A 22,686-nucleotide genomic window follows, 5' to 3' on the forward strand; every position below is an offset into this window, starting at 1 on the left:
AATTGAATGCACTTTTTTACGCAAAGGCATTGAGATACAAAATATGTCTTTGAGGAAAAGAAATAACTAGAAGTTACGACTGAATCAGATCAAGATTGGAACTACTTTGTAATGGGGGGACATCTTTAACAAAACCAATTGGCTCAAGCCTACTTCTTTTTACTAATTTCAAAGAGAGATATCGAAGGCATATGGCATCGAGACAGCAAAACACATTTGAACAGAAATAGACTCCTGAAAATTAAAAACTTACTAGATATGTTTTATATATATGTGTGTGTGTGTGTGTGTGTGTATGTATAGATATATGAATATATGTATGTATGTATATATAAATACATGCATGCACGTGTATATATACAGATATATACATATATAAATACACATACACACACACACACATATACATATATATATATATATATATATATATATATATATACTGTATATATATTCTACTGCTTATCCTGTTATCCCAGCTGCCTTCAGGCGAGATGTGGGGTTCACCCTGGATAAGTTGCCAGTCCATTGCAGGGCCAACACATACAGAGAGACAATCATTCACAGTCACGCCTACGGTCAATTTGGAGCATCAATCAGCCTCGTCCCCTCTTGATGTCTCTTGCCTGTGGGAGGGAGCCGAAGAACCCAGACAGAACCCACGCAGGCACAGGGAGAACATGGAGACTCCACACAGAAAAACCCCATGCTAGAACTAGAAACCTTCTTGTGTGTGTGTGTGTGTGTGTGTGTGTGTGTGTGTGTGTGTGTGTGTGTGTGAGTGAGTTATAAGATTAACTCAGTTTTTTTAACCTGAGAATATTTTTATCAATGCTTGGAAATAACAGTAGGTGGCAGTGCATATCTAAAAACCTTGGAATTAGTAAACCATGAGAATAGGAAGCTCTATCTGTGTGTGTGTGTGTGTGTGTGTCTCTCTCTCTCTCCCCCCCCTTTCCCATCAGAGAAATTCTCCCTCTCTCTCAACTACCTCCAAGCATGGCTGTGTCATGTTCCAGCTGCAACACCGATCATATCCATCCTGACCAAACCTGCAATCCCCCACCAAGAAACAGCCTTTCAACCGTGACGCACTTTGCCTGCCACGTTTCCAGATTCTCCTCATGTTGTTGTTTTCTCTTGGTGTTATGTTTCTGTTACATGCCTGTAGAGTATGTGGTTATATTGATTCCATTTCTGTTTTTGCAATCAGGAGTTTGCTAACGGTGTTTTATTTTCAATATCGTTTTTTTTTTTTTCCCACTGTGCCATTTGTATGAGACCTCCTGTCCAGCTTCATCTGCTCGAATGAAACTGACCAGCCAGAGCAGATGTGATGTGATCTCATCACAGTAAGTTATACACCCAAAGAAAGATAAGAAACTACTGTTGTGGGCAAAGTTTATTTGGAGGAAATCCTCCATTACGAAAAAAGGCCCTGTCAAAAGTGCTTTCTTGGAGTGCACATTATTGAGGTTTTCCACTATTTATTATGGACTTAGTCACTGTACTTGCAAAAAGTAGCCTGAAGGAAGAAGGGCTGGGGTCGTTGGACCAAGCGTTCAGCACGGAGAGTGAATTGACCTGTTTTCAAGGCACACAATACAGCCTAGACAAGTCTATCACGAACCCAAAAGAAAACATGCTCCACAACCTTCCAGAACATTGAAGACCAGTTTCTACCTGAACCAGAAAAAAAAAACATTCTGATGTTTCAGACTTTACTTAAAATTAAAACAAAAATTGAGAGGAAAAAGGATTAAAAAAGGCAAGGAAAGTTTATTTATAGAGCACTGTACATATACAAAGTGATTTATTGTGCTTTACATTGTTTAAAAAAAAAAAGAACATTTACCATTAAAAGAAAGCAGAAAGACATTGAAATGAGAAAGAAATGAAATTCAGAATGAAATATTAAAATTATGTCAAGAGAATATTTATCCGAATTTACATAAAATATTTTGGTTCTACGCTTTATCTTGTGTGCCCTCTTGAATTCTAATTAAGTCCAATCTTTGACTCTTGATCCTTGACAGATTCTTAAATCTACTCATCAGTAGAAGTCCAGGTTTCTAGTAAATCTTGGTAGAAAAGTTAAAAGCAGAGTGGAAGGCAGAAGAAATGTCATTCATAATTATATTGAAGCCCATAGTAAATCAATTTGATGCTTTGAAGGCACAGCAGCTGCATGGCCATTTTAAGGAATAAACTATGCCCATTCCCCTTTCATGTCTGAATACAGATAAAGATTACTTATATTTGATTTTTTTTTTTTTTAAAAGAGTATTAAATATACAGGTAAGTGTGTGTGATTGTTACATTTTACTAACCGGATTAAAAATTGCACAACACACATTCAGTTTTTCATCAAGACATATGTCATATTGCCTGAAAAATGAATGAAAATGTCAAAGAAGGTCTCAAATCCTGGATCTGCCATGTCATTCAGATACCCTGAAAATGTCAATGGTTTCTTGCAAACACTGCCCTTTTAATTTATTAGCCCAATAGCTTTTGTGTTCTCCTACCAATTGGGCTCCAGCTCATTCATACCACAGTCTGGACAGTCAGTCAAGACCAGGTCTTGGAGGCCACTTGGGATCACAGCTTAGCTTTGCTTGGTATAACCTGGAGATTCTGCAGCTTCATAGCCATGCCAATGTTCCCTGTGATCTTAAGCTTTCCTTTGGAGGATGCCTGAGGAGAAACAAGTACAAGTACATACTGTAGGAGAAGCAAGTACAAGTACATACTGTAGGAGAAACAAGTACACACTGTAGGAGAAACATCGGTCAACCTTTTTATCTAAAGAATGTGGAGAGATGCATCTATGACAGCCTGAAGAAGTATAGAAAACACTCAAATCTTTTGATAGAGTACAAGCACAGTGTGCAGCTCCAAATGATCTGTTGGCAGAATACATTGAAAAATGACCAATCGGAGCTCACATCTCTCATTCAACTTCTCTCTGCTCTGATTTGAAGAGCTCCCTGAGGTACCCCACATACGGAGCATAAAGGGATAATTAGATCATTTGTACATAAAGGAATTTATCCTATTTTCAATCAATATGCCTGGATTATACATATCCCACAATGTCCTAACTTTATGCCAAGATGATTTGAAAGCATCCTAGTTTCAGAATCAAAACCTGAAACTGACTGATGTCTCTCTCAAATTGCCTTTTCTCTGTATACCAGGCTACTATGTGTCCTGTATTCTTTATGAATTTATATACAATACTATCTAAAGGTGTGTGGAACTTTAGAGACATCTTTTTACGTGTTTATTATTATGAAAGGGAAGAAATAAAATGAAAAAAATTGCAAATGAAATGAAGCAACACAATTAAAGCCACCTGTCTCCTGAACACTCCGTATTACCCTCACAGGCAAATAGGACCCAGAGACACTTGGACTCCATAGCTTACAAAAGTAGCTATTTCAGTATTGCCTTCAATGGTAAGGCCTTTCTCTCATACTGTAAAGGAATGAGCTTGACAACAGTGACGCAGGAAGCTCAGTCTGACAACCATGGAGCAAGAGGGATCCCTTAGGGCAGGGGTGTCAAACTGGCCCTTACTGGACCAGTTTGACACCCCCGCCTTAGGGTAAAGAGGCATATAGGCTGCATTAATATCACGCTTTTCCAGTGTTATAGAAAGTAAGCAATTAGTGGCAAATTAAGCCATCCATCAGCCTCACACTGATGCTTCTGACCTTATCATCAGGAGCAATTAGGGGCTCAGTATCTTGTTCACGGACATTGTAACAGTTTCTGAAGAAAGTGAGGCTCACACCAGCCACCACTCCACAATATGGTGACTTTACTGTGTCTTCCAAGAACACAGTAAAGTCACGTGGAACCGGGTTTCTGGCCTACTTTTGGCTTCGCAACTACTCCTCCTGAACGTTACCATCTCTAGAGCTCAACTATCATTAAAGCTTGATGTACACTACCAGTCAAAACTTTAGACACACCTTCTTATTCAGTGCTTTGTCTTTACTTTCACTACATTCTACATTGTAGACACATACTGAGGGCATCAAATATATGAAGAAAGCGATATGGAATTATGAAGCAAAGACAAAATTGATAAATAACACTACATTTTTTCATTTATTTTAGATTTCTCTCAGTAGCCACCCTTGCTGCTAAGCAACAAGCAGAGGAGATTTGTTTGGGCCAAGAAACACAAGGACTGGACATCAGACCTGCGGAAATGTGTGCTTTGGTCTGATGAGTCCAAATTTGAGATCTTTGGTTCAACCCGCCACATTTTGTGCGACGCATACAAGGTGAACAGACAGTCTCTACATGCGTGGTTCCCACCATGAAGCACGGAGGAGGAGGTGTGATGATTTGGGGCTGCTTTGCTGGTCACACTGTTGGGGATTTATTCAAAACTGAAGGCTCACTGAACCAGCAGGGCTACCACAGCATCCTGCAGTGACATGCCAGCCCATCTGCTTTTAGTTGGACCCTCATTTATTTTTCAACAGGACAATGACCCCAAAGACACCTCCTGGAACAAGAAGGAGAATGTGGAGTGCTGTGCCAGATGACCTGGCCTTCACTGTCCCTTGACCTAAACCTGATCCAGATGGTTTGGGATGAGCTGGACCGCAGACTGAAGGCACTTATTTACTAGATAATTCCATGAGTACATTTGATGCCTTCAGTGAGAATCTACGATATAAATCCATCCATCCATCCATTTTCTTCCGCTTATTCCTGTTAAGGGTCGCTGGGGGGCTGGAGCCTATCCCAGCAGTTACGGGCCAGAGGCAGGGTTCACCCTGGACAGGTCGCCAGTCCATCTCAGGGCCAACACATAGAGACAGACAACCATTCACACTCACAGTCACACCTACAGTCAATTTAGAGTATCAATCAGCCTCGTCCCCTCTTGATGTCTTTGGACTGTGTAAATGGTCATGAAAATAAAGAAAAAACATTAAATGGGAAGGCGTCCAAATCTTTGACTGGTAGTGTACATTAGCATGTTGCGTCAAGCTGTGGCTGAATAATGTGCCCTATGCTGTCGTTTCTTTGTGGACTTTGAACAATCATGGCTGAAAGGATAACCTGATTTTGGAGCCTGAGCTAATATAAAATCTAAACAACAGTTGAGCTTACTAAAATAAATAAAATGCCAAAAATACCTCAGACCAGAAGGATGTGATGGACATGAGCATGGAGAAATTTAATGTTTCGAGGCGGACCAGTCTTAACCGTGAGTCAACACAAAGTTACTTTCATTTCCTTGATACTTTCAGACCTCTATCAGACATCTCTCAATACATTCAATTTTTTAGAAGCAGTTGAGTTTGACTCTCACAATTGCTCATGTAAAATTAGACAAACCGTTTGTGGGTTCAACCTTCCAGTCATCAGATCCAAAAGGTCCTCATCACACATGGATACAGTACAGTCTGCCTTCTGATCTGAAAGAAAATTCATTTGCAGAGGTTGAATGCAATGATCCATTAAATGCACCAGGACCAGGATTACAGTTTCCACACATACAATTTCTTTTTGCTTTTACTTACAAAAGAAATAGAAAGGAAAACAAGTAAATATGTGATTGTGTTTATGTATCGAAGACTATGGACATATATAGAAAGCACTGAGGGGCGGACTTGGCATTTTATTGAAGCCTACATCTGTAGCCTACTGAAAGCAGCTGTGTAGCAGATGCTTTCCAGTTCAGTTGGTTTCTGTGATTACACACACACTTGTGTTGGATTCTTAGCCCATCTTTGTATTTGAGTGTAGCAGACTCAGTGTCAGTATTCACCTCGCAAGCACAGGGATGAACATCTACAGCTGTGCATTTCATCCATGTTCACTCATGTCATTTAGTTTACGGTATGAAATTTGTTTTGGTTAGCCAAACTCTTTCAAAATTCTATTTCTTTAACTTTGAACCATGAACTGAGATGAACTTCTGAACTTTGAATATGGCCTTATTTGGCCCATTTCTCTTTTGAGTCTCAATTCAGGAGCAATCAAAAAATTTGACATGTGGTTCATTGTTAAGTTGACTAAAGCTGTGTTCACACCAAAGCAAAAAAAACAAAACCTCTTGCATCGCATTATCACGCAAACGTCACTTGATCCACTTAGTCTTTCGCCTTCTGTTCAGGATGCGTCAAGAGGAGGGGAGGGGCTTGTCTCCCAGATACCCAATCAAATAGAGGGCCAACTGTCATTATGTCTCCTTGAATAACATCGGGCAATCACATTCTGGCTGTGACACTGATCACGTCTGTCCTCCATTTGGCGCATTAATATTCTGAAGAGGCGCACACAGTACTGAGTTGTTGTTATTGAGATAGTTTAGGTGGGTCTTTTTCATCAGGCAATTAATGCCGATGAGCTGTCCCAAGGTGAAATTGTCACCTAAATTGAACAAGCTGAACTCGCACAAGACGCAGTAGACGCAAAGTTCACCTCCTTGTCGCTCTACAGTCTGTCATGCATACCATAGTTATATCCTCGCACCCCAAATAAACCTTGGTGTGAACATACCTTCACGGGAAGACTGTTGGAGTATGTCTTGTGCACAGAGATAGAAATTATAGATACTACAAAGAATCAAACATACCTCTGTTGTTTTAGGGATGACATGTTTCACACGGACTGAATCCATCCACAACAAACAAAATTGTTCTAATATTGATTGGCCTTCATAGCAGAGCTCATTTGAGAAACAGACCTGGATCATTGGTGACAGAACCTTTGCCGTTTTTCACATCCACGCACCACGTAGCCTCGCTCTCATCCGGTCCATCTTTAACTTTAAAAGCAAACACTCCACCAAACTTCTTGACCAGCTTTTCTCCTTCCTGTAAGAATTTTAAGCTTTTTGAGACACTCTTTTTCATGCTAATGGTTGGAGAAGTGCATGGGCAAAATAAAAAGGCATTTATTGCTTTGTGTGGAGGGCTTTTTGCCTCTGTACTTGGTTGTGATGATTCACAGATGCATCTCGGCACCAGGCTTAATTTGCAAGATGAGGCTACATCAATACAGACAGCCTGTATTATTATAAAGCTGGAAGTGAAAGGCAGTAAAAGGGATGCAGTACTCATATGTCAATATAGTGTTTCATTTTTGCATAAAGTTACTGCTGTTAACCTTTACATATGCTCCCACTCTCCCACTGCACCCCACCTGGAAGCAATCCGGCCCCATGTCTCTCACTCCATAAAAACAGATTAACATTGCACGAGCAAACAGTCATTGAGTGAAAGTAAGGATTGAGATTGGCTTGTATACGCATGTAAAGATGGAGAAACATAAAGCCCGTGATCACACCATTCTTAACATATTCACGTCATAAAAGACAGGCTATCATATTTACTTTGTATCCTGGTTTTGCTATACTGAGCCCACTGTTGATGTTTTACTACAAATTATGTATCTTTACATCTAAATGTTCACTCAAAGTTCACAAAACACAAGAGGACGTATTTTAAAGTCACTTCCCAGACCTGCTCAAATTTAAAGTGCCCCGATTTAACAAGCTGCTAGAATGGGGAGGATGCCATTGAATGAGGAAGCAGAAACCATTGGCTGAAAACCCAAAGAAATCAGCAATTTGAGTGTTTCTAAAATTTCAACAAAAGTTCCCAGGGAACTGAAGCTGAAAATTTCATAATTTAATGATTAGCATATTATTTCTTGAGTTATGCCCAAAAAGATGTTTGAGAGGCCACAGTAACCTTTAACACCAACAATAAACAATTCTGTCAGAATTTTTCATGGTTTAAAGTGGATGTTCGAAAGTTACCTTTGTCTTTACAAGCATCTGTAGATCATAAAATAATCTTTGCATTGAAAAATTAAATGACATAGCTAACTGGTTTACTTAATCCAGCATCTAATCTTCATAAAATATTTATCAACATCCATCCATTTTCTACCGCTTATTCCTGTTAAGGGTCGCGGGGGGGCTGGAGCCTATCCCGACTGCCTTTGGGTGAGAGGCGGGGTTCACCCTGGACAGGTCACCAGTCCATCACAGGACCAACACATAGAGACAGACAACCATTCACACTCACAGTCACACCTACGGTCAATTTAGACTATCAATCAGCCTCGTCCCCTCTTGATGTCTTTGGACTGTGGGAGGAAGCTGGAGTACCAGAGAGAACCCACGCAGGAACAGGGAGAACATGGAGACTCACACAGAAAGATCATAGGGCTCAAACCCGGAACCTTCAAACTGTGACAGGACAGTCCTAACCACTGCACCACCGTGCCGCCATATTTATCAACATGTATTATTTAATTTGCTCATCACAGGACAACTGGTGGACACGAGAAAAGGGGAATTAATTAATTCAACTGGATGGATGAAAGACAATGAAAGATTTAATTCATTTTACCTCTTGCATGTGTTTCTCTATTTCTTTAAAGACTGGATAAACTTTAAAAAGCTCCAAACTGCTGGCTGAGCTGGTTGGAACTGCAGCAACTTGTGACCTATGAAGCAGGAGAAAAAGAGACAACACATAAACAATTACTGGAAAAACAAGAAACAAAAAGTGGTGAAAAGGTTCATTTATCAGAGGTTTAGGTTGAGTAACACATGAAGCTGCAAAAATCTAACGTGCTCATTCTAGATGATATGTTGCTAGATCAAAATAAAGGATAAAGCAAACGATACTGTGCCGTCCATTGCACATAAACCCACAAATAAAGAGCTTCATTGTAGAGGCAAAAGTAAAAGAATGTATTCAACTCTGAGTTATCATAGGCACAAAAAAATATGATTTTAATAATGCGCAAATAATGATCAAAGGTTTTCAAAACCACAAAAATGTCAAACAGAAAGACTAAAAACTAGAAATACTTTATCCCGTTTGAACGCCTCAGTTTTCAGGTTTTCAGGTCATCCTTGAATCAAAGTGGGTTTTCATTTTATTTGAAGGAATTTTCCTCAACACGGTCCTCGGATCATGATTTTTTTGAGGTGACCGTGACGTTTGACTGCTAAAGTCTTTTCATTCGTGAATCCCATTTGAGCCAAATTGGAGGCAATTACCTCCAGGCATTCCAGAGGGACTTCTTCAATAAGACTATGAACTACCTGATATGGACCATCAGGCTGTTCCCGCTGCAGAGGTACGTGTGTGGTTCATGTCTTTCATATGTTAGCAGAAAACCAACTTTTTTGTTACCCAGCTGATACTGAGCAGTTATAAAATCAACTGCATATTCACCATCTGACAAAACAGGTGACTGATGGTTGGATACCTGGCCTCGAGGGGAAATCCCATGCTGTAGAGAGTGACCACTACAGCTCCTCCCAAGCCAATGTTGTGCTGCAAGGCCACTTTTGCTCCAGTGACCTGCCTCTTTCCAGCCTGCCCTCGTAGCTGCCAGCAGAGCTCTGCGCACTGGGCCAGACCTTGGGGGGGGGAGGGGGGGTCACAGTGTAATTTCTGCTTAAAAAATCTGTACACAACTCTTAACGCATCGACAACTACATTAGATAGAGTGGAAAAAACAAAGGAACAGGGGTCAACAGGGATGAGTACTTCTTACCACTGAGCTTATTATAATCAAAGATTTGGTTAAAATTAAGTTTTCGAAATGCAGATTGCAGTTCAGACAAATCATCATCCTATGGGGAAAAAAAACAGCCATGGAAAGTAGTGCTATTAAAAAGGATGCACTGGAGATGGTTTGAAGCGAGTCAAGTTTTTCCACATCAAAACATGCTTCTCTATTTTTCCATGTAAGACTCATCAAGTATGTATCAATTGATTTTGTTTTTCCCAAACAGAGGAAGCAGATTTCAAAGTTGATATAATTAGCAAATCTTTTTTTTGTTGTTGTATATTCTGAAGACACAGAGCAAAGGTTTCATGTTTCTAGTAGCCAGGCTAATACAGGCCATCATTCATTGTCTGTATTCTTATCTGGCTCATTGGCTGCTAATACAGTCGCTGCTAATACAGTTAGCTGTTAGCCACTAACTAAAGTTAGTGTTTTAGTGCCGGGCGGATCAGAAATTTTTGCTGAAAAGAGCTAAAAGTGAAAAAAACGAAAAGACAATCCCATATGCACAATTTTCTTTGGGAAGACAATATGTTTAGCAATTTAATTTCAGAAAAAAGTACAAATTTAATGTGAGACAATGGATAGAAGACTACTGGTCACTGACTGAAACACATTTGTGCACTTTGGGTGCAACGCTGAATGTTTCCTTCCACAATTTTCAAAAGTCCTGCAAGTAACCTTTGGAATGGGGGTTGTACAACAGGATGTAGATGGGAATGCATTCAGTAGTTTGGGATTTTGTCCATGATCATTGGGACTGAGGCTCCTGGGAAGAAGTTTTTAGTGGCACTGAAAAAGCAGAGGCTTCTCATTATGATGTCCCCCTCTATCATGGTAGCTGGGGGGAAAAGAAGATGAGGAGGCAGGTAAGGTGCCTTGTTTCCCCAAGTTTCCCTGTGAGGCTCAGATCACGGAAAACCACCTTGGTGTCAGACTATGGCCTCATCCTCCAGGGTCAAATGACAATTAGAGAGAGCCAGGGCCTGAGGGAAAACCTCAGCCGATTGACTGCTTACAGCCACAGTCTACCACCTCTATCCAAGATTGACGAGTTGCCAGTTGGCCAGCATGAAACTGTGGACCAGGACTCTGGGTTTGATTACAGTGTGACAGCCTAGATACTGAGGTGGCACTGTGATACTCTCAGTACTCAGAAGTTTGTTTGTTTGTTTGTTTTATGTTGAAGGCCCATGACGCAGCACTGGATCCTGCCACAACAGACAACAATGTTGAACTTTTTGCTTGGGCTAAAAGGGAATGGCACAATGAATTCCATTCATGAAACGTTTTTAGACACTAAGTTCTTTCCACACACAATGAGAATTTTTTTTTAAACTCAGTTTTGGCTCAGACACGGGAAGAAAAGCCGAAAAACTATTTGTAACTTTTATCTCCTGATATCTGTTGCGTATTTCTTGTAACAGTAAAGTCTTTACAAGCCCAGGAGATTGCAGTTACAGGCTAAATAAGTCTGACTGAGTTTGACTGAATAGAAAAAGCCCGGTCATGTATAAGAACTAATTTGTGTATGAAAGAAGTAAACATCTCTTTAAAAAAAATAAAAATAAAAATTCAAAGACATTATGGTGAGTCAAGCAACAAAAAGCATCTACGTTCATTTACTTCTGATCATAATAAAAAGTATTCTTCACCGTCAGATTCTTCAGGCCTGGAAGCTCTGAGGAAGATTAGATTAGATCAACAAATCAATCACCTGTTGGGCGAACAACAGGACAACAACCCCCTTGTTTCACGCGTCAGTGATGTTGAAATATGACAACTTCTCTTAATTCTTCAGAGTGAACAATCAAGTCTCACTGTCTGGGATTAAATTTGAGAGCAGAAAGAGAAGAGGCTTTACACCTTTTTTTTTTTTTTTCTTCTAACAACCTGCATTGCTTGCAGGTCACTGGACAACTGACAAAAGCATTTTGCCGCCTACTGAAATGTGGGTGTTGGGATTTCAGCTGCTACACATCTACGATGTCCCTCGCTAAGGGTTAAATTCAAACTGTTTAAGATCATGAAAAACACAAACCCTCGGTGTAGCTATAATCGGATCATATCTCTCAGTCACGAAATCTAAAAACACAATATCGTCACTTAGATGTGACGAGTTGACAACTAATCTGGCAGCTGCCTCCATAATCTCACCGGGGTCAGCTTCTACACTAACATTATAGCTTAGCATTTTATCCCATCTACTTAATGAGCTTTTGCATTTCTTCATTATCCCAATGAGCTAAAGGACTTAAGGGTAAAGACCTCTTGGTGGTGTGTCTTTCCCCTTCGGCAGCACTCTCGTATTCTCCATGCAAATTTTTGTGAGAAAGAAATTTTTCAATTGGAAAATTTATCATAGGGTGGATTCAGAGAGAGGGACATATTGTAAACAAAGACCCATCCTCTGAGGAGCCTGCTTCAAACTGTAGAGCAATTATGAGCCTTTTTGTTGCTCAAGGCCAAAGTTCACGACATTCATAAAGCAGCGTGTCAAGGTCCCTGATCGACATGTCGATACAAATAAAATGACTAACTCCAGAGACGACTCATGCTGCCTTCTCTGAGTGGTTTGCTGCATGAGGCAATCAATTAGCTGTCAAAATCTCTGCTCGTCGTGTCCCAGAGGGAAGAGGCCAAAGCTTGACAGCTAAGATTAGAGCAACACTATAAGTCACCTTAACTGACTGAGACCTGGACACAATAGAGGATAGGATGAGCACTGATGGCATGGACTGGGAAAGTCAAAGCAAATATAACAGGTCAGGGAGCACAATATTGGGGATAATGAGTGTGAAGCAGATGAATTAAAAACACAATCAAGAATACAATATGAAGGACAAGAAGGAAACTGTTTCATCTGTTTGTTCTGTCAGTCAGGGTATATGTGTTGATGTTTCGAAACACACACACACACACACACACACACACACACACACACGTTCTGGGATAAATACTCTGACAAATAGTAATAATTAAAAATTAGATCCAGGAGGAAGACGGTCATTATTGCCTGGCGAGCCACTGACAGTTGCCTTTAAATGGAGGCTTTGGATCATTTTTCCCCAGCTACAGTTCAAGTGGCCATTGTTTTGAGGCACATGCCACCTGTTGGCCAATGTGGAAAGTGCTTGGCAAAGCTTAAATTGTTCAAGTTTCAGCTTGTCTCAGGAATTAGAGAGGACCTAGTAAATGAAAGCCCAAAGCCTTTCAATATGCTGAACTGGTTGGAATAGCAGCATCCACCATCATTGTATTAAGTGCTTTGAATGGTCAAAATGCTATTTAACCCTTGATACCCACCACAATCAACATTCCCATATCATTTCAGTGTACCTGTCGCACCAAGAGGATGCCCTTTGGAGATAAGACCACCACTGGGGTTGATCACAAACTTGCCACCAAATGTGTTGTCCCCTCTGTCTATTAGCTCTCCTCCTTTACCTGCAGATATTGTAAAAACAAAGAAGACTCAATCAGTGTGCAGAACAGAATTAACATTGACAGTGTGGACAGGATATCAAGATGAGATCCAATAAATGTCCTTGAGACTGAGCTGTCCTTATCAAATCAATTCATATATTATCAGCATGGAGAGTAATTTCCTTTTTATTATGCACTGCCTTACACACAGAGAGAAGGGTCGTTGTAAATCATTACAAAGTTGCTCTGAGGCTTGAACATTCCTATCCTGATGGGAAACGCCTCTTCAAGGATGACAATGCATCCATCCATAGGGCACAAGGGGTCACTGAATGCTTCAGTGAGTAGAAAAGTGATGGGAATAAGCCGCTACTGAGACACTGTATGTGTCATTTGAAAACAGCATTTGCAAGTTCAACTTGGGGAACACTGAAAAATGTGTTTATTACTGCTCTTATCAGCATGACACAAGGACACCTTCGTACCTTCCGGGCACAATCCCAGGGCCTCGTAGGTGATGAGCTCATTGGCTGAGAAGCAATCGTGCAGCTCGACCACATCAACATCATTGGGTGTCAGACCTGCAGCCTCAAAACACTTTTCAGCAGCCAGCCGAGACATGTCATAACCTACCTGAAAAGACATTTTTAAGGGGGGGTTAAGCCAAAACCTCTATGACAAGACTGTAGAACCTCCATAATGTGGTACATTAAATACATAACCTTTCTTGAGTAAAGATTAACTGACTTTTAATTCATATTTTGGGAGCAATAGGGGTTGCCAAATGACTGTTTCAAATACTTATTTTCAATTAAGATGAACTTGTCTAATTATTGTGGCTCAAAAGGGAGCTTTGCTCCATCTATAAATGGCTTCAGGCTAAAGTGGGTCAGCACTGTGAACTAGTGTCAGGTTTCATGGTGGGTAATGTATGCTCCAGTTTTGACAAAGAACACTGCATGGCGTCTGGTTTTGTAGCACGGATTTTTGTTATCTCTTCAGTTTTTTCAATTGTCCATTGTGTTTACCACAACCTTTCTCAAGGTGAATCATCCAACAGCTACATCCCACACACACACACACACTCCTTAATTCTGCTTAATCTCTTTCTTCTTTCAATGAGAGGAAGCACTCTTAGGGATTTGTTTTCAAAAGAAAAAACATTTGAAGCTCCTAACCTACTGCCATGAAATCACAAAAGAAGTACAGTACTGACGAAAGTCCTCACCATCTTAATGCAGCTGTTTTCATCAAAAGTTGAGGCCAGGTCTGTCACCATCTCTTGGGCTAGAATCTCCACTGCCTGGTTCTCCAGATGATGAGTCCTAACAAAGGCCTCGCTTGCCAAAACTGCTGCCCCAGCCCCATCTGATGTCGGGCTAACCACAGACAGACAGGGTTGTATTAGAAGCAACATGAAACAATCAATAGCTACTGGCTAGCCTTCTCTTATATCTATTGAATAAAAATAAATGTGTTATTCCTTACCAACACTGGAGGAGTGTCAGGAAGTCAAACACCTTCCTCGAGTTCATTACCTGCTCCAGACTGTACTCATCCTGGAACTGGGAATAACTGTACGCACACATTCATAAACTCATATATTACTGTCCCCTCACAGTGGGATGTGAAGAGGCTCCAGTCTATTTTTAGAGTCATCTGTATCTTACGGGTTGTTGATGGAATGCTTGTGGTTTTTCCACGCAATTTTGGCGAAGTGTTCAGGTTTGGTGCCTGAAAGAAATTTACACATTGGAAATAACATGAGCAACATCTGACCTCTGATCATGTCACTACTTGGCTTCACAAATGACACAGAACGCAAACATTGCCATATTCCTGATAGTCACAGTGCCTTCAGCAAGCAACGCTAATTATCTTCATTTGTGCACTTAATGCCTCCACAACGGGCTGTATTTTGACCATCAATGTAGCGAAAATCTAAAATCAATTTCAGTGATTTCAAGTATAGCGCAAGTTAGATTTACAAATCTAATTACTGGTGATAAATGTGCGGCACGGGGGTGCAGTGGTCAGCACTGTCGCCTCACAGCAAGAAGGTTCCGGGTTTGAGCCCCGGCTAGAGCATGGAGTCTTTCTGTGTGGAGTCTGCATGTTCTCCCTGTTCCTGCGTGGGTTCTTTCCAAAGATATGAAAGCTAAATAATTACTAAAAAGGTTGCTCTAATAAAGCATATATGTACCATATTTCTCCATGTGCTCCCGGCCAGCGTTGCCAAACATCTGTGCTGCTGGTGGAGCTGCCACCATTCCGTAACGGTTGATCATCACCTCCATATGCTTGTCCATGGGACTGGTCCTGTCTGTGTACTGGAAACAAATACACTGAAAGATCAGGTACATATAGTATTTTCCACCTCATATCAGAGTACGCATTACTTAAGAAAGTAGAATACTAGAATAATTGTGCGAATGACTCAATATATTTAACATCGGATTTGGGGGATAGCCAATATTTACCTATGTCCATGTTACATATACATTAAGATTATATTCCCATTTTGTACTTATTGAAAAAATCATGTAAATATGGCAATTTGAATTAAAGCTTTTCCACTGTATATTTTCAAAATATCTGCAACCACACACAATAAAGCTGGGACCATATGAATATCTGCCATCAGACCAACACTTATGTATACTATAAAACACACATAGGCATGGAATAATATACAATATATATTTTAAAATTACACAATATCTGTCAATGACAGGCCAATACTGTGTCTCCCTAAAATGATGTATAGATTTTTAATTTGTACTCATTCACAAAAATACCTGTTATTCTGAAGAGGAGTTGAAACTAGTAATATTCAGGTCAACCAATATTTCAGCCTTAATCGGCCAATCGTAGGTAGGTAGAGATACAGTGTAGCGATGTATGTGTTTGCGATACGCACAAACATTCGTAAGCTTTTACAACACGTAAAAAGCAGAAAACAATGCCGATGGTGATATAGGAATGGTATAAGAAAGTGTCCAGCAGAGAGCACTCTGCCTTCTTTTTTATTGTTTTATTTTGGTCTTTATTTATATAGTCATATATGACATTGTTCAATATTTTCCATCCATCCATTTTCTACATTATCTATGAAGGGTTGAGGGGTGGGGGGGGGGGTGGAGCCTATCCCAGCTGACGTTGGGCGAGAGGCGGGGTTCACCCTCGGATCACCGGTTTGTCTCAGGGCCATCAGGAGCAATTAGGAGTTCAACATCTTGCTCGACGATACTTCAACACGGGGGGGACGTGAGGATCAAACCAGCGATCCCTCGGTTGCTGGACAGCCACTGTACCTCTGAGCCAAATTTTTTATCAAGTTATTTGTTTCAAAAATTAGTGCCTTTACAAAGCCACAGTGGGACAAACTTGGTGTACAATGAGCAAAGGATCAGTTTTGACACAAAAATTCACTCTTTCCACAGTAGCACGTATCAGCTACCCATCAATATTTTCTGCTCCAAAATCAGTATTGAGCTTACTTAAAACAGACGAAACATCGAGGATGAGCACTATCGTATGACAAAATAATGCTTATTTGTATCATAATAAATACGGACAGTTCCGCAAGTTTAATGTGGAAGAATTATTAATTGCAGCTCATCCCAAAAAATAAATCTCTCCCTTCATCTGGAATAAATGGGCGAAAAACGGCAAATCACTCATCTGTGACGCAAACTGCATAATTCACAGGGCAGATGACCCATTCAGTTGACTGTAATTCTCGCTTTTTTATCGAGACCAGCGCTCTTAGTAAACTACCACTATGGGGGTGCTCATGCCGAACAATGACAGCGTCTATATAATTAAATCCTCCTTGCAATCATCATGTCTTTTGGAGCTTTATCTTGCAATTATCGTGGTGAATAATACAACAATTAAAGCTTTGTGAAAGGCTTCTCTCAGTGGCAAAACAAACAAACTGAATTGTTCGAACACAGCATGCAGGCTTGGAATCATTCAAAGCTGATACACTGAACCTTGCAATTCAAATCCCACAAAAAAAACCACAACAGGAGGTTGATTGATTGAGATGGTTGACTGGCAATCGCTTCTTTTATATTTTGATTTGTGTTATCATTATGAAAAAGCAAAAAAGAGCCACATTTCAACTTATCTATATACATATATGTTTAGTGCTGTTGCCTCACAGTCCTGAGTCCTGGCTCAGGCAAGGGATCTTTCTGTGTGGAGTTTGCAGGTTGACAGGCTTCCTCCTACAGTCCAGAGACCACAGGTGTGTGTGTGTGTATGTATGTATGTATGTATGTATGTATGTATGTATGTATGTATATATATATATATATATATATATATATATATATATATATATATATATATATATATATATATATATATATATATATATATATATATATATATATATATATATATATATATATATACACACATACATATACATACATACATACATACACACACACACACACACACATGTATACACACATACATAAACATATATATTTATATTTATATTCGGATAGTATTCAGACCCCTTCACTTTTTTCACGTTTTGTTATGTTGCAGCTTTATGCTAAAATCATTTCACTTCATTTTTTCCCCTCAATGTACACACAATTACCCAAAATGACAAAGTGAAACCTGAATTTTAGAAATTTTTGCAAATTTTTTAAAAATCAAAAACTGAAATATCACATTGTCCTAAGAAATCAGACCCTTTGCTATGACACATGAAATTTAGGTCAGATGCCTTCCATTTCTCCTGATCTTCTTTGAGATGTTACGACACCTTGATATGAGTCCACCTGTGGTAAATTCACCTGATTGGACATGATTTGGAAAGGCACACACCTGTCTTTATAAAGGTCTCCCAGCTGACAATGGAGATCAGAGCAAAAACCAAGTCATGAGGTCAAAGCAACTGCCTGCAGAGCTCAGAGCTCTGCTGCAGAGCTGAGTGGAGGCACAGATGTGGGGAAGGCTACAAAAGAAATTCTGCTGCACTGAAGGTTCTCAAGAGCACAGTGGCCTCCATAATTCTTAAATGGAAGTTTGGAACAACCAGGGCCCTTCCTAGAGCTGGCCACCCAGCCAAACTGAGCAATCGGGGGAGAAGGGCCTTGTTAAGAGTGACCAAGAATTCGATGGTCACTCTGGCTGAGCTCCAGAGATCCTGTGTGGAGATGGGAGAAACTTCCAGAAGGACAACCATCACTGTATCACTCCACCAATCTGGGCTTTATGGCAGAGTGGCCAGACGGAAGCCTTTCCTCAGGAAAAGACACAGGAAAGCCAGCTTGGAGTTTACGAGAAAGCACCTAAAGGAATCTCAGACCATGAGAAACAAGATTCTCTGGTCTGATGAAACCAAGCTTGAATTGTTTGGCCTTAATTCTAAGCGTCATGTCTGGAGGAAACCAGGCACAACTCATCATTCTGCAGCAGGGACTGGGAGACTGGTCAGGGTTGAGGGAAAGCTGAAAGGAGCAAAGTAATGGTCCAGAGCGCTCAAGACATTAGACTGGGCCGACGGTGGCCCAGAGCAAATAGCCAAGACAAGGCAGGAGTGGCTTCGGGACAACTCTGTGAATGTCCTTGAGTGGCCCTGCCACAGCCCTGACTTGAACCCAATCAAACATCTCTTGAGGGACCTGAAAATGGCAGTCTACCGACAGTCTCCATGCAACCTCACAGAGCTTGAGAGGATCTGCAGAGGAGAATGGCAGAAAATCCCCAAACCCAGGTGTGCAAGTCTTGTCATCTCATACCCAAGAAGACTGGAGGCTGGAATCACTGCCAAAGGTGCTTCAACTCAGTACTGAGTAGATGAAACACATGCCTCTCGCATGTTACATTAAATGCAATGCGGTTTAAACGGTCACTAATAGCAAAATCTTGTAATATAGAATATAATTTTGTCAGTAAGTTTAACTTTATTTAATAGTTGTAAGGTGTAAATATTTGTGTTACTTTCATTATTTTATGCTGCTATTTTTTTATATTTAATATTATTACATTAATATAGTATCCAAGGTAACGATGCAGTTATAAAACCCATCACCGCGGGAACAAGTCAGACCGGGCTTGTATCCTCCGGGTGAGTGTGACTGTAAAATGGAAACTTGTAAATATTAATTTTATAATTTTGAGAGAGAATTCATAACAATGTTGACATTCAGAGTAAACTGATTAATCTGTATCAATAGTGCCTTCATGTACTTTGTACTATAGCTTTTGATCTTGGTTAACGTTGGCAGTTGTTAAACTTCATCACAGAAGTCATTTATTAGTGTTGTAAGTTTCTTTTGATTGTGATTTTATTTACATGTACACTTTATCATACCAGGCTTGTATCCTCCATATTACGAAGCACTTAAAAAAAAAATTAAAAAAAAATCAGTGACTCAACATCGAAGATATCTGGGTGTCTTGGTTGGAGTCAATGTTTCTGACCGTCGGCATTGGTCCTGCAACATCGCCGCATCACAACACCGACTGTAGGCTGTCATTGTTGACATTTGTTTGAAACAGTCAGAACGGGGGTATTACATATCGTCTCCCTTTACATGAAAGGTCTGAATACTTATGAAAATGTGATGTTTGAGTTTTTCATTTTTAATAAAATTTTGCAAATCTTTCTAAAATCCTGGTTTCACTTTGTCATTAAGGGGTATTGAGTGTAGATCGATGAGGGGGAAAATGAACTGAAATGATTTTAGTATAAAGCTGCAACATAACAAAATGTGAAAAAAGTGAAGGGGTCTGAATACTTTCCGAACCCATTATGTATTTGTGTGTGTGTGTGTGTGTGTGTGTGTGTGTATAGACTTGTACCTTTGTGGACAAAGAACCCCGCTCCATCTTCTCAAAACCTAGCGCCAGTGCACACTGTGCAAGCCCTGCACAAGCACATTAGCATATCAGTAAGCCTCGAAAGATCATTTTTACATTTTAAACACAAAAAAAAAAAAAACATAAAGTAAAAGTGCTTAGAATTTTAATGCCGAATAAGCTTTTTCATGCAAACGTACTTTAAAATGAATGTGTCAAATGTAATCTATTCATCTTGCTTCGTTAAAAAAAACAAAGATCCATTAACATGTAAACGATACTAATTTCCAACTCACACAATTAACAGTAGACCAGGTGACAATATTAGCACAAAAAAACCGCCTCCTCCTTAAACTGATCATGCCAAAACAACTACTAGTGCCTAATGAAGCCCAGTGTATGAAAGATCAAAGCTGATCTACGACAGCGGGGGACCTTCAGGCATCTAAACTGACACTGAAATGCTTTCAAAAACCTGTTAATGATTTTAGAAGATTCCTCCTTTTCAAGGCCTGCTCCTCAGCTCACCTCCCTGGATCAGCTGGCGTGCCATGAAGAGAGCAGTGGAGCCCGTGGAGCAGTTGTTGTTTACATTGATGATGGGGATCCCCGTCAAGCCCAGACTGTGGTAGATGGCCCTCTGCCCACATGTGGAATCCCCTGAGCCAGAAAGGCAGAGAAGTTGTACTTGATTGAAGTTGGTTCAGATCAGACCAAAAAAACATTATATAAAATGGTAAGAATTTAGTATACAAGAGAGGAGCCTACACGATCAGATTTTATTGAAGCTCATACCGTAGACATATCCCACACAGGCTTGTTCAATGGCAGAATATGGGATTCCTGCATCTGCAAGGGACTTTTGGGCTAAAAACAGGATGTAAACGCGCAGTTCATGTTATAAAATATCAATTCAGATAAATTATCAACCACATGTAGAGATAAGCACCTGCTTCCTTGGCCATATCAGGATAGTCGCTCTCACCACGGGCTCCTGGCTTGTCAAACTGCAAAAAAATAGGAAACACCAAGCAGACAGACAGGTTCACTCCAGATAAGCAATCATGTTCTATTGTTTCTTCTTTTATCACCACCACCAGGACGCCAAGTACACGTACTAGGACCCAGCCCCCAAGAAATATAAAAAGTAATACAAATTTAGTGCAAAAAAAATTAAAAAATTATATTATATTATATATATATATATATATATATATATATATATATATCAGAAAAATGTAACTATCAAATAAACATTAACACAGTTGTGAACAAAAAATCAAAGTAGCACTCATGGTGGTAGTAATGATAAGTAGCTTACGTTGCATTATAATATAAAATGTAATATGTATTTTAGTAAGAGTATGGATAAATAATCAACTCTTATGTTGTAATCCATATATAATCATATACACCATAACAATCCACCGGACCCATGCAGCGCTTCCAACCCTCCTCCATTTGTTATACTAATATTTGGACACTTGCAAGGCCAAAATTACAGCTGTGTGGATAACTTTGCTGAACTCCTTGTGTGCAATAAAGACTAATGTTGAAAGATGATTTTTGCAAAGTCATAAATGTAAATTTCAAATGTTTAACTTTGAGTGGGCTTATAAAAAAATCACATTTTGTGTTCAAGATCTTTGGGACCATTTATTTCACCATAGGAGCATCTTTTTGTAAGAGTTCAAATCAAATTTTTACCCCCAATAACATAAAAAAATAAAAATTTCACCTCCAACACAGAGAAAGCCTCGATATCATTTCAGCACACGGTAACCATCAGAGGTGGTGCGTCACTGAGTCATGCCGTCATCCAGAGACATGAAAGCTTTCTTTCTACTTGCAACATGTTTATTAAGACAAGTCTTCAGACAGACCTACAAAATTAGTTGTTCTTTTCTCCCAGAAACAAAGCGCTGAGCAGCACTTTAAAGAGGTGTTGTTTGTGACCCTTCACACAGATGATAGTTCTCCGTTGGCCGTGAACTATGGACCTGAGGGATACGAGCACGAAGGCCATTTAACCCAAACCTTGATCAGCAACCAGCCCACGAACAGGCTACAAACCTTAGTAAGCGGTGCTTTGTTTGGGAAAGGCTAGAGTTTAAGATGCGCACCGTTCCAATCAGCTGTGAAAGAGGCGTTTACAGATCATTAGCACAATAAATTAAAGTGAAGTGACCTTTCACTGCAACTTTGAAACTGAACATGCTGGAACTTGAATCCTTTAGCCACGTATGCTAGCTAGCCTCAAGTCAAAGCAATTTTACCGGCTCAACAGTCGGAAGGTTGCGAAAATTACCTTTGTCATACCCACGCCGATGACAAACACCCGGTTTGTCTTCTTGGGGGCCATGTTCGCTTGTCTTCAGCTGCAGGTGAACACGCACACACTTTAAAAAGCTCCTCCGAACAGCGTCACTGACAGTGTCCAGCTGCCACAAAGATCGTCTCTTTGTAGCCGACAGGAAGTGTCACTCCACGTTGACGAAAGAAAACAACTTCCTTGTCTTTCGTCACTAACTGGGACGGAGTGAGGATCAGCATTAGTATAGATTCTGAGATTCTTTATTTCTTCATTATTTGAGTGTAATTTGCGCCTGATATTATTAACCCGGGAGTCCAGCCCTGGACTTGGGAGGTCCAGAAAATGCATTGTGCTGCCGGCTCAGCGAAGGAGTACATCTGTCCAGACTGACGGACCGACCGTGAAGGAATCACCAAAGATGTGCATGAGAGTTCTATGAATCTGTGTTCGACTCCTCCTCCTTATGGACCAAAAATCTGTCTCAGTAAAATGAAATTTAATCCTAAGAACTGAACTTGAACTGCGGGAACACATTATTTTAG

General features: G+C 40.1%; 1 protein-coding gene across 1 annotated transcript; it reads right to left on the reverse strand.

The window, feature by feature from the left end:
- Window positions 1-1,743: 1,743 nt before the first annotated feature.
- Window positions 1,744-22,309, reverse strand: scp2a (sterol carrier protein 2a). Its single transcript, XM_086203139.1, has 16 exons — window positions 22,139-22,309; window positions 20,780-20,837; window positions 20,626-20,697; window positions 20,359-20,490; window positions 19,834-19,898; window positions 15,203-15,329; window positions 14,670-14,733; window positions 14,488-14,574; window positions 14,228-14,378; window positions 13,485-13,632; window positions 12,913-13,020; window positions 9,268-9,421; window positions 8,397-8,493; window positions 6,722-6,851; window positions 5,368-5,447; window positions 1,744-2,697 (listed from the first exon to the last, which is right to left on the reverse strand). Exons 1-16 carry the CDS (start codon window positions 22,190-22,192, stop codon window positions 2,602-2,604), a joined length of 1,623 nt encoding a protein of 540 aa, XP_086059265.1. The 5' UTR covers window positions 22,193-22,309; the 3' UTR covers window positions 1,744-2,601.
- Window positions 22,310-22,686: the final 377 nt, after the last annotated feature.

This window comes from Aulostomus chinensis, chromosome 5 (assembly GCF_037954235.1).
Source record: "Aulostomus chinensis isolate RoL2024-O1b breed Wild chromosome 5, RoL_Achi_v1.0, whole genome shotgun sequence".
In the NCBI taxonomy this organism is placed as follows: domain Eukaryota; kingdom Metazoa; phylum Chordata; class Actinopteri; order Syngnathiformes; family Aulostomidae; genus Aulostomus; species Aulostomus chinensis.